Source organism: Oncorhynchus gorbuscha, linkage group LG22, assembly GCF_021184085.1.
Source record: "Oncorhynchus gorbuscha isolate QuinsamMale2020 ecotype Even-year linkage group LG22, OgorEven_v1.0, whole genome shotgun sequence".
Classification (NCBI taxonomy): domain Eukaryota; kingdom Metazoa; phylum Chordata; class Actinopteri; order Salmoniformes; family Salmonidae; genus Oncorhynchus; species Oncorhynchus gorbuscha.
The window spans coordinates 19,360,068-19,372,184 of NC_060194.1; the positions used below are offsets into that span (position 1 = coordinate 19,360,068).

Sequence of the window (12,117 nt, forward strand, 5' to 3'; positions counted from 1 at the left end):
CACAGCATTTCATTAAATTTACAGTGGGAACATTGTCTATTTGCTTCGGTTTGCTGCCATACTGTATGACTGGTTTCACATCTCCAATGATAAGGTAAAATAAGTGTCATTTATATTTACTATTTCCTAATCCAAAATCATTACTCATTTACCTAGCTCTTATCAAGTTGTAATTTACAGCACAGAAAAAAAAGTAGATATCGGTTCCAAGTGGAAATTGCATGTTCGCTTCATCTTATTCAGTTTCTACCAAGTAAAGGGATGCGGGGGTACAATAAAATTGTACCGACAGTTCGTGTTTCCATCACACTTAACGGTTGAGACCATCAGGTGAATAGCACGCTATTCATGCTTGAATACATGTGCATGTGACTAGGACCAGCCCTGCTGACCAGTTGTATTGGTTTTTGTTCAGGAACATAACTAGTTTTAATCAATGTGGTAGTCCACACACTGAAATACCCCTCAGCAAAAACTCTTCAATCATTTGTTGTATTGATGAGAGAGACTTAACAGGTGACTTGTGCATGTGGCAAGCTAACCTGAAACCACTGGGGTTTCCTGAGAGTGGTGGGGAGGGAGAACCTTTTCACACAGGCTCTCTCAGATCCTCTTGATAGCATTGACAAAAATGATACAAAACACCAGTCATATTTGCTATTTAAATCTCTCAATGCTAAACTATTTGTGCGGAATTGCGAGCTGTAGGAAAAAAAAATGGCACACAAAATATCATAATACTTTGAGAAACCATACTTTGAGTAAGCCTACGATAGTCAACAAAAAAATACAGTTCAGTGAATAGATGGGGAGAACATGGTTTACTTTATTTCAAGACATAGCTGCTTCTACCGTTTCTGAATGTCTACAGAAAGACAAAAAACCTAGAACACAAGCCTATTTCTGAATGAACCCCCCTTCCCTCCCGAATAACAAGTTAAGCATTCTGAATTCCAAATCCTCATGCAGTATCAGTGATTCTCTCCTAGGCAATGAACTTAAACTGGGACACAGTGCTTAATGTTGTTGGTTGGTCATTTTTCAGTGCCTGTAATGTCCCACAGGACTGTTGTAGTATGGAATGTTACACCTGCCCAAAGTGCAGGGTTCTCTTCCACACATCTTGCTGCGGTGAAACCAATGTATTAAGGATGGGGCAGAGATGAGAGTCCACGTTAACAATGTAGTAAATGGCAGAATGCCCAGAGAAGGGCTTTTCCAACATTCTACCCGTTACTCCCTCTTACCGCCCATCTAGACAGCAAGAACTGGTTAAGCTCAACACCACTGACAAACACCATTCACGATGATCCAACCACACATTTCAAATCAGAACCCCTTAGAATGAGCAGATAGAGGAGAGAAAACAGGGCCACAGTTCCACTCTTGGTTTGATGTGCTAAATACGTTTTTTTTGTTGTTGTTGTAAGCATTTCAGGACAAATGTGTCCCAAGATTCAGTCTAGTTTAAATACAATTTTAATGCAACAGGAAAAGCACAGAAAATAGACACATTTAAAGTTGGCTTTAATAAAATGTTCTCTACATGAAAATAAAAACACCCCCCCCCCCATAAAAGATTCAGTCTTCGTATACCTTTTAAATACAAAATGCTTTATGCTGCCTAAACCATAAAGAGGGAACCACTGCATATAGTCATCAAATTTCTAATCTTATCCATCAGTGACCCCTAGACTCAACTGACAATTTAGAGCAATGCCTCAAAGACTGGCCCCTGGAGAACCTCTCGAGTCTGCTGATTGTCGCTCAGTGCTTCAGGGATTCCATTATTTGGGAGGAAACAGTCATTATCTGGCTATGGCGTTTGTCATGACATCAAAGGAAGTTAGCCAATAACAGATTCACACTTGCGTACCCCCAAGTGACAGGAACTTAATACCCAAACAACTAGTTCAGTTAGTTACACAATAGCTATGTAAAAAGCTGACCTACGACTTTAGACAAGAAAACCATGCGAGCCAGTCTCCGGGGTATAATATGACGATTACCACTATCCTAGAGGATGAAGCAATCACTTTTGTGATAATAGTAGTGGTTGCAAAGAGGTTACCATAAATCAATCTTTCTCCCCTATTCTGAGCCATGTAGGGGAGTCAGGGACTTCTTCACCTGTCCTGCCCTCTGTCCCCCAGCCTTAGCCCAGCCCACTGTCTGTCCACCTGGCTCGGCTTGTGCCCCATATTGCTGAACCAGCAGCTTTGCTGGACCCGTTTGCTTGTTTCAATTACAAGACAGTGCCAACCATGATAGTAATAAGAGTAAAAAAAACTTATCAGGCACAATGAGAGCCAATAAAGATGCTTAAAACTATTAAAAAAGGCAGAACATGAACAAACGAAAACAACTACGCAGGTAAGCTAGAGTTACATAACACCTCAAAGAAAGTTGAGTAAGGGAAAGAAGCAAGGGGAACGAGGAACATATAAATATAGACTTCCCCCATAAGCAGTAAACTATTGGACAGTTACCCAATATTTCATAAAGCTAAAACTGTTACGAACAAATCACAAAATACAGTATTTCTAATAATTGCAATCTATTAGAGCTAATAATACTATCCCTACATCTATTTTCTCATCCCTTTCTCCGTTTGTTGTTGAGCTAACATTGTGGTGAGCTTTTAAAGCATTCCCATCATCCTCAACTGACCTGGAGATGCACCTCCCTCCTTAGAAAACATTTACAGAAAGCAACAATCTGCAGTCCAATTAGCAAACTGGAAAATTCGCATCTACAGCATAACCTGCTTCGGTATTTTCAAACGATTCTGTGCACAGAAAGACAGGCACGCTTTTACCCCCACATCTTACCATCTGCGGCAATATAGCTAGAACAACTCCATTCATTCATTCCCCAGCTACATAGTCCATCTTCATCCTTTTTCTTAGTCCAAGAAATACAATTTAGTCAAGAATTCAGTAAGATTTCAGTCTTTTTCCCCCACCACGTCTACCATTTTAGGCCCACCTTGCCTTCCCAAAAACACCCTGCACCACCTTCGTTCTCCTCTCTTGTACAGTAGGTAAGTCAAGACATAGTAGTAGTAAATCCACACCAAAAGCAGCACAAGGAGCTTTCAGAGGAGACCAGATGCATGGAATCCAAGAGAAATGGACTGAAGGATGGTCATTTATTCCCACACTCTCCAGAGGAATTCAGGTGTTGAGCATGGTGACTGGCTGTCAGAGGTTCAGTTTCCTCAACGTAAGAATCCTACAAATTGGACCCCGCAGTAGCTTCGTGCTCAGCAGCGAGGTGGAGTAGGTGGTGCTTGCACGCCCTCGTTGCCATGCGAGGCACAGAGAGAGCGCGAGAGAAGACTTGTACCGTTCCTCCTCGTCAGCCGAGGGGTGTTTTGAGCCTGTTGGGAAATCGTTTCACCGTCCCCAGCCTCCATATGCCGGTAATTCCGATTTGGAGCGTGTTTTTACTTTTTTACTTCATCACACAAGTGCTTCTGACTGCAGGCCCTTCAGTGTGGAGGGTTCATGGTGCCGTGGCCCCGCTGCTGCTTCTGCTTCTGCTGCATGAGGAGCTGCTCCAGAGCCGACGGCCCCGGCTGCATCATTGAGCTGGACCAGATGGACTGGGGAGAACAGCGATTGAAAAATATGACACATCTATTCAACTAGTCTAGAGTAACTAACAGTAGCTAAACCTTACACATATAAACTAGTATCAACTAGCTACAATAGTTTTGTAATATTAGTGGCAATCAAAAAGGGACATTGCATGCCATTCTGTTTGCGTGTATCGGATGGTACCTTCAGACTGTCAAGGAGCACAGTGGAGGAGTCTTCCATGGGCAACTCCTGGGCCGCCCAGGAGCTGCTGGGGGCGTTTCCCTGGTGCCAGCTGTTCTCGGGGGCTCGGTGATCTGTAGAGGATGACACAGCAGGCAGGTAGTCCAAACCAAACCCACTCACAGCTCCTGGACAAAAACAGAGGTTTTCATTATATAAAATACCATGACTTAACAATTACTTCAAAAAGTGTAGAAAAGTCTGTCATTATACAAAAGTGAAAATAAATCAATGCTAACATTAAAAATGACATTTAAATACTTCAGTGGGTGTAAGTGATTGAGGAGAGGGCTAGATATATAAATAAATATGTTGACTGACCAGTCTTTTCCAACTTCCAGCGGTCGACCATCCTCCTGTCTCGGCTGTCGGGCGTTCCTATGGGGCCGAAGTTAGAGAAGGGGATGGAGCCGTGGTTGTGTGTGGGTGGGGAAGATGGTAAACTGCTTGGGTTGGAAGAGTGAGGGGACTGGCTTGCTGGTGTAGAGTGATCTGTTATGGAAAAGGAGAAATATCATTGCATATAAATTATTAAATGCTTTTCAATGGGATTATATTGAATTAGAGACCCTTTCAGATGCTAAGCGTGTGATTTAACATTAGCAGGGGGGCTGTTGTGATGTTTATGGAGGCAAGTACCTGAGCTGGCGGGAAGGGACGGGGACCATGGAGTTCCTTCAAACAGGGAGTACAGAGAAGGTTCCTGGTGCAGCATGGGAGCATCAGGCTTGGGGTTGGGAGACATGTTTTTCCCATACGCCTGGCTGAAAATGCTGTTTTGATAGGAACTCTCCTAAACAAAAAAACATAGCTTTCAGTCATACCAAATGTCAGTCACTCGCCTTCGGTTTACAACATTAAAAATGTGGTATTTCAAATGCAACTGGGATTTAAGAGCAAACATCATTACAGAAGCTCTGTGAGACCTTAATCAAACCACTGCCTGTGAGATGCAGTCTACATTCTTTCCTGCACAAAGCAGTCAAAATACATCTGGCGGCAGGCCTTTGAAGAGCAGAGATTCTCCCATGCATACTGACCTGAATTGGAAACCCAGATAAGGGCATGAGAGAAGACGACTGGCCCATCACCTCAGCACCACTCTCCATTCTGGACTAATTTGACAAATACAGGAGAAGATTGGGAAAACGTTATCAGATAGAATGTTGTGTTTAGTAATCGCCTTCTGATAAATGTAATTTATTCCATCAGCATTATTTTCCTAGTCGACTCCTCAGGTGTTCGTATGTTTGCTATGAATACTGATAGGGATGGAATGTACACAATATGTTGGATAATGTCTCATTTAATCCCAGTTACAGTATATATTCAACCTGATCATGCACAACAACGTATCTTAGTGTACATTGTAGGCTTAGCCTACAACATTTTACAGGAGTCATGCAACAAACATTTAGCCTCATCTTCCAAAAGCACAATGACTGTTCTGACAAGTCAAACAAATATTGGGTTGACTTATGTTAACATAGAAACCAAAACCAACCAACCAATTATATCAACACTAGCCTGGAAACCATATTTACATATAGTGCCCTCTTATACAAAGTATGAGCCTTATCTCCCTGCAACTCAATTATTCTACTCACATCACATACTTTGTGAAGGTGAATCAGGGCCTGCATTCAGAAAGTGTCTCAGAGTTGGACAGCTGATCTAGGATCAGGTCCACCCCTGTCCATGTAATCTTACTCATAACTGATCAGCACACTTTCTGAATACGGTCCCTGATGTTTGACATGCTGGTTAAACCAGCAGGATTAGGTTAAGCGAAGTAGACTACATACAAATAGGTTTCTTCCTGGAGCAGTGCTAAGAGGACTCGCCAAGGCCTGGTAGAAACCATGAGGCTTAGTAAAGACCAGCTCTTCCTCCTCAAAATTTGATAGACTTTTTAAAAGGTCTGGAGGCAGAAGAGGGGAGCTCTTGTTGTCCTAGTGAGAGAATGAAGCAAAAAGGGGGGGGGGGAAGAAACATAGGTAATAGGTTGGCAAAGGGATACTTTTTTCAAAGATAAAGCTCAAAGGTGGCAAAGAGGAGCCAGTAAAGGTAGTAAAAAGATAGGCCTAGCTTTCCAAAGATATAGACAACGTTAAACCAAGCTCTGTCCTCAAGCTAGGTTACCAAAGGAATGATAGTGCCATATAAGCCCATACATTCCAATTTGAGTTGTTACAATCATAACAATAGTTGAAACTAATATGGCAGACTGGTGACTGATCATACAACCATATATTATTTCAACATTCAAATTCCTTCCTATACAATCAATCACCATGAAAATGAGCAAATGAGGCCAAAACAGAAGGTGGGAAGAGCCTGCTCTAGTACCAAAATCAATGTGATGGCAGAGCATTATGTATTGCATAACATGGCTCCCAATTGGCTACTCTAACAACAAGTCTGCTCAGTCCAATAACAGATCATATAATCCTACATAGTGAACCTCCTCGATCATGGGTTCCAGACAGGAATGGTACAATCTTAGACTTACAGCTGGACTTTCCATAGCCTACATACCGTTAGACTGACAGTATCTGCCAAAACCCCAGGACTTCAAACCACATTTTTATCAGCTTCTGAGGGAGGAAGTCACAGACGCAAAGGACTCCCATCCAATTGGTTTGCTTAAATTTAGAGTCAAGTTACCTACACAAACATTCCAATAACACGTGACAATTAAATACCATCCATATCCAAACACGCTAAAGAAGTGTTAGGAAGAACAAGATAGGACTCTTTCTCTAACTCCCCAATTCACATTGTTAGTTCTAGGTGGTTAATGACAGATAATATCAGCCTAGTATATAATTGTGTTCTATATCTATGGTTGAGGAGTTCAACCACTCACCTCAAAGGGAGGTCCTCTGGGTGCGTTGTCCTGGTCTGGGTGGAAGACCCCTGGGGGCGGCCGCTTGCCCATCCTCTCCACCACCGTCTGTCTGTTATCCCCCATGCGGTAGGGAAGCTCCCAGTAAAAATCCTGCATTTTCACATCCGGGTACTTCATCTTCTTGTCCATGCTGTTCTGCTGCTGTGGCTGCATGGGCATTTGCCCAGCAGTTTGCACAGGGTGTTGCTCGAAAAGCTTCAGGGAGTCCTGGGGTGGCATGCCATAGTAGGGCTGCTTGACAGGCACCTGCATGGCCTGCATCTTCTGCATGGTGGGCTGCCCCTGGTGCTGGCCCCACATCTGGCCAGCCTGGTCAACCTGCATGTACTGCTGGTTAGGAGGAAAACAGGACACCTCTATAATAGACAAGCTCGTGCATTTCTTTGAAGTTCATTTATAAATCACAACACACTTTACAGTAGAACAATAGCACTCCTGTAAATATCCCATTTTCCTGAATGACGCTGTATCTTTCCAGTCCAGAACTACTGTGATTTATAATTTACCTGATGCATCCCTGGATGGTGAGGTGGGCTTTTGCCCAGCTGTACTGGCTGCACAGGCTTAGTGGGCGACTGCTGCTGTTGTTGTTGGGCCAGAGCCTGAAGCTGCACCGACTGCTGCATGGACTGCTGGGCCTGGGAGGGCTGCTGCTGGGGAGGACCCTGTTGGCCCTGGGGGGGCCCCTGGTTCATGGCCCCCGGCCCTGCTGGCCTCTGCTGGCTGTATGGAATGTGCGACGGCTTCCCAGCCTGGACCTGATAGGTCCCATAAAAATATTATTATTTTTTTGGTTCCAATCACTTTCATTTGCTTACATAAGAGGATATAGGACTGGTTTCCCAGACAAATTCAGCCTACAGATTCTCCAATGAAAATGCTTTTGAGTCCAGGATTAGGATTAATCTGTGTCTGGGAATCTTGCCCTTAGAGTTGAGCAGAATCTCTCCCTTTACCTGCTGGGCGCCAGGCTGCTGAGGGTGGGAGACCGGCTGTAGGAATGGCCCAGAGACAGACATGCCTGTAGAGAAGGTGAAGCCAGGGTTCATGGAGAACGCCACAGGAGGAGGGATCACATAAGACGGCGAAGGGAAACCTGAAAAGTTCAACATCAAGTTAGTTTAATGAATTTAAATGGCAGAATACAATTGAACTGCAAACAGTTTACACATAAAATAGAGAGGGTTATTCGCTACTCTTAGATCTAAACATCTTTTAAGTGTAAAACTGTTTAACCTAGGTATGTGATCACTGTGAAAGGTGGTGCTGGTACCTGGTCGGCTGGGCAGGGGAGGGAAGGCTCCCGGGTGGTGGATGGGGATGAACTGGGAGGAGCAGGTAGTCTGGGTCTGAGTGACTGGAGTCTTCCGGGCCTCAGACACGGGTGTCCTCATCTCCGGCTGGGCTTTCACCTGCACAGAGACACAAACTATGGGTCAGTAGGTAGTAAAAACTCCAGTAAACATTCCTGCGTCCTAAATAGATCCCATAGGGCTCTGGTCAGATATAGGGAATAGGGTGTCATTTGGGATGCATACATACAATCACAGAATAAATCCCACCTTTAGAAAAACAATGCATTCGTTCTACCTGTTTCCCTGCATCTGCAGCCTTCTCATGGCTGTTCTTCTTCACCTCACTCTTCCTCTTGCCATCCCTCTTCTGCTCTCCTTTTCCCAGCGCTCCGTTACCTTTGCCGAAGTCCCTCCGTTCCTTCCCTGCATCCTTATGGTGCTGGTTGCGGCTGGGCTCCCTGCTCTGCTCCTGGGGCTTGATGTTCTCCTTGAAAGTCACTACGGGTCTCTCGCCAATCTCCAACACACTGTTCTGGGTCTTGCCTATGGATAGGACTGACTTCAGACCCATTTTGCCCTCGTTGGGAGTCTGCTCTCCATTGGAGGACTCCTGGAGCACAGGGGCATCCTTCTCCTGGGGCTCCTCAATTGTCAGCTCCTCAATGTCAGTGCTGAACAACAGCAGACTGTTGCTGAACTTGTACTGAATCAGCCTGGAATACACAGCCACAGGCATTGTCACATACTGTTGCATTTTGTAGGCTATTCAAGTAAGATGGAAAATGACATATTGGCGCATGTGGTAGTTTAGTTCATAATCGGTCTTTTCACACTGCATTGTTCTTAGTTTTGGGCTCTTAGACTAGCTTATCCTGTGTTTACACAAGCATTTGTTAACTAGAGGTGGGGAGTCGACTCCAAAATAATCAATTCCTTGGCCGTCGACTCCCTTTTCTGGTTGTCAAGCGTCAATCCACTAGGAATCGACTCTTAAGATTGTGTATTTTCTTCAATGGAGGAAACTAGTTGTCATAGTCTACTTCGAGAACAAACTCTCGCATCTTTCACAGCAAAGAAAGAGCGAGGGAGAGAAAGAGATGGGAGGGGCACAGCCAGGCCACCATGCAGACAGAACTGTGCATCGATAATCAAAAGATGTAGGCAATGTCTCGGGAAAGTTAACTAAAGTAGGCCGAGCTATTCTACACGCAACAGACCGAACACACACTAGTGTTTTGCATAGCAAGGAAAAAGAGCAGGCGAGCCAACGAGGAAAAGAGTATCGGGGCAGGTAGACAGACAGACGAAACCGTGCGTATATCTTGGTTATCTGCATCTCACAATGTCTTGCCTAGCAAAGCATTGTAAATTAACCAAAAGTATATTAAAGTATACCAATTCTTACACATCACCTATATTCAAACAAAGTTGGCCTTTTATAGGCTAAGTTGCTGAGCAATAGGGCAAGATCATACTCATGTCAGTCCTCTAGAACGCAAATGTTGTCTTCCTAGTAGGACTCTGCAATTTGATTTACTTTCTTATTTAACTAGGCAAGTCAGTTAAGAACACATTCTTATTTTCAATGACGGCATAGGACCAGTGGGTTAACTGACCTAGGACCAGTGGGTTAACTGACCTAGGACCAGTGGGTTAACTGCCTTGTTCAGCAGCATAACGACAGATTTTGTCCTCGTCAGCTCAGGGATTCGATCTTGCAACCTTCCGGTTACTAGTCCAACGCTCTAACCACTAGGGCTACCTCCCGGCTACCTTCCGGCAATAATGAGGTGGTGAGTGCGCATCAGTTTTGGGAGTCGAGCAAGAGTTCACTCGGTCGACTCTAACCACAGGAGTCAGAATCGACTCCAAAAATCATGGAGTCGTGCACCACTATTATTAACCCTGGGCTAAGCTTCAGCCATGGGCTGAGGAGTCACACTTGTATTCCAAAGCCATGGGCTTTCGGACAAACACGTGACCAATGTTAATAAGGTAATTATTAAACACATTACTTCCTCATTATTTTGCTTCTAGCCAATCATTTCATGATAATCTGCCTGTCCGACCTCTGGAAATAATCTGTCACTTTTGACATGCGATATCGCCCATGTACAGCGAATGCTGTGCATGGATGAGACATCAACTTTTCTCATCCAAATCAAATCATGCAACAATATTATCATCATGGATAACTATATCCAATTAAATGTCAATAGAAAAGTTATGATAAGAGACGAAAATAGAGTGTTTGCTTTGCTGCCCTTCCAGCTGTAGAGTTTGACCGCCTTCAGTTGGCTAGCTAAGTGTAGTGGTGGGGAGTTGACATTCAACCCATCAACTCCCGGTGTCGACTCCCATTTCTGGGTGTCAGGCATCGATTCTGCTAGAATCGACTGCTCGTCTCCAAAGATTTTGTATTTTTGCAACGGAGGAAATGATTGGCCGTAGTCGGTTTTAGATCACCGTCCTAGGCAATAGATCGCAAAGCAGGGAAGCCCAGCTAAACTTCTTGGAAATGGCCAGTTTATTTTCTCATTCATAAACAGTCAAGTGCAAATATGATTCAGCAGGAAGGACGTCTACCATGGATCCCTAAAATAATTATTAGGATCACACTTCATCAATTTAAATATTATGGGGACACCTTTGGCAGCCAAGCACAAGTTACCAGTGTAGCATATTATATAGTCTAGACATGACGTTGAAATATATTCACGGCAACAATAAAAAAGTCAATTAAATGTGAATAAATTAAGAATTACAAGGAGCAGTTTGGAAAAACAGATCCTGTGTGATTACTCCTCTGGAACAACACACTTTTCGATAATAATGACAAAATATCACTTAAATATTCTAGTTCCTACACATCACCTATATTCAAACAAAATAGGCTTTTTATGGGCTGTGGGCTTTATTGCTGAGCAATAGGGCAAGATCATACTCATGTCAATCCTCCTGAATGCAAATGTCTTCCTAGTAGGACTCAAATAACCGTTTCAGAGTGTTTTAGGAGTCGAACCACAGGAGGCGAAGTAGACTCCAAAAATCCTGCAGTTAGCCAGCCTGCATAGCAACCATTTTTGTTAGCCATAGTAACCAATGTTCTTTCACTAATTATTTTTATTTTATTTTTTTAATTGACAGGTTTTTATCCACATGAGGATGAAATAGTATACATGTACTTATTAAAATACTGTGCAGAACGCATCACAGACATGAAAATTATATGAAAGTGCAGATTTTGTGATTGGACAGTGAAAATTCTATGCGTTGTTCTTGACCCTGTTTCACACTGGCTATTTTGGCACCATGTTTCTGGGGCTAGCCCCAAAAAGCCAGTGCTCACCCTGCTCCAGAGCAGGGCCAGCTAGCCCTGGGCTAATGTTGGTGCTTGCTCATTTTAGAATGAGCAAGTGTAGACACTCACTTGGCCTTAGCCCAGGGCTAAGGCGCAGTGTGAAAATGCCTAATAAGTCAGTAGTGCGAAGGTAAAGAGAGACTGTTGCATCTTTGAAGCAGGCCATTATTCAAAGATGAAAACATTTTTTATAATGTCGGTATAATGTGGTAGCTCATAATAAGTCTTTTAAACAGTAGTGGGTAGAGAGTTGAAGACTCACCCTGGTTGGTTGTCTGCCACCCATTTCCCTAGACTGATGAGCCTCTGGTGACGGGCACGGACTGGCGGACCCTCCTTGTCCACAGCAACGCCCTGGTGGCCTTTAGTGAAGTCAAGGATCCTGGGAAAGGGGTATACCAGGGTTAATACAAGAGAACATGGAACATGCTATGCACACAACCACACAGTCTTTATGGAGGACAGGCTGAGACAGGGTACGTAATGCAAGTACCGTAGAGCTGGCCGGAGAGCCAGAAACCCCTGCAGTTCAAACTCCTCTGGAAGTGGAGTCACTGGAAAACAGATAAGGGACATTAGAGACAAATCAACTAAATTAGAGCTCTAACCAAGAATGAGAATCAAAGCAGAGATTTCAAATGGGCATTACCTGATGCACAGGAAACATCATCTTCCTTCGGTTGGAAACTGTTCAGAATGGACACCAGCCAAGGCCAAACACTGAGG

At 43.8% G+C, this 12,117-nt stretch overlaps 1 protein-coding gene across 8 annotated transcripts in view; it reads right to left on the reverse strand.

Annotated features, from left to right (window-relative positions):
• Nucleotides 1-806: 806 nt before the first annotated feature.
• The window catches only part of LOC124009395 (protein SMG7-like), a 29,418-nt gene continuing 18,107 nt past the window's right edge, over nucleotides 807-12,117 (reverse strand). For 6 of the 8 annotated variants that reach the window (XM_046321193.1, XM_046321190.1, XM_046321192.1 and 3 more), the window contains exons 12-25: nucleotides 12,041-12,111; nucleotides 11,885-11,945; nucleotides 11,654-11,773; nucleotides 8,326-8,743; nucleotides 8,009-8,147; nucleotides 7,692-7,831; nucleotides 7,242-7,493; nucleotides 6,694-7,065; nucleotides 5,630-5,776; nucleotides 4,865-4,939; nucleotides 4,464-4,617; nucleotides 4,146-4,316; nucleotides 3,786-3,952; nucleotides 807-3,607 (exon numbers count right to left, since the gene is read on the reverse strand). In XM_046321193.1, the coding sequence (XP_046177149.1) occupies nucleotides 3,494-3,607; nucleotides 3,786-3,952; nucleotides 4,146-4,316; nucleotides 4,464-4,617; nucleotides 4,865-4,939; nucleotides 5,630-5,776; nucleotides 6,694-7,065; nucleotides 7,242-7,493; nucleotides 7,692-7,831; nucleotides 8,009-8,147; nucleotides 8,326-8,743; nucleotides 11,654-11,773; nucleotides 11,885-11,945; nucleotides 12,041-12,111 (2,401 nt within the window). In that variant the 3' untranslated portion in view covers nucleotides 807-3,493. The remainder of the gene's footprint in view (nucleotides 3,608-3,785; nucleotides 3,953-4,145; nucleotides 4,317-4,463; nucleotides 4,618-4,864; nucleotides 4,940-5,629; nucleotides 5,777-6,693; nucleotides 7,066-7,241; nucleotides 7,494-7,691; nucleotides 7,832-8,008; nucleotides 8,148-8,325; nucleotides 8,744-11,653; nucleotides 11,774-11,884; nucleotides 11,946-12,040; nucleotides 12,112-12,117) is intronic. The other 2 variants (XM_046321191.1, XM_046321196.1) reach the window with 2 other exon arrangements.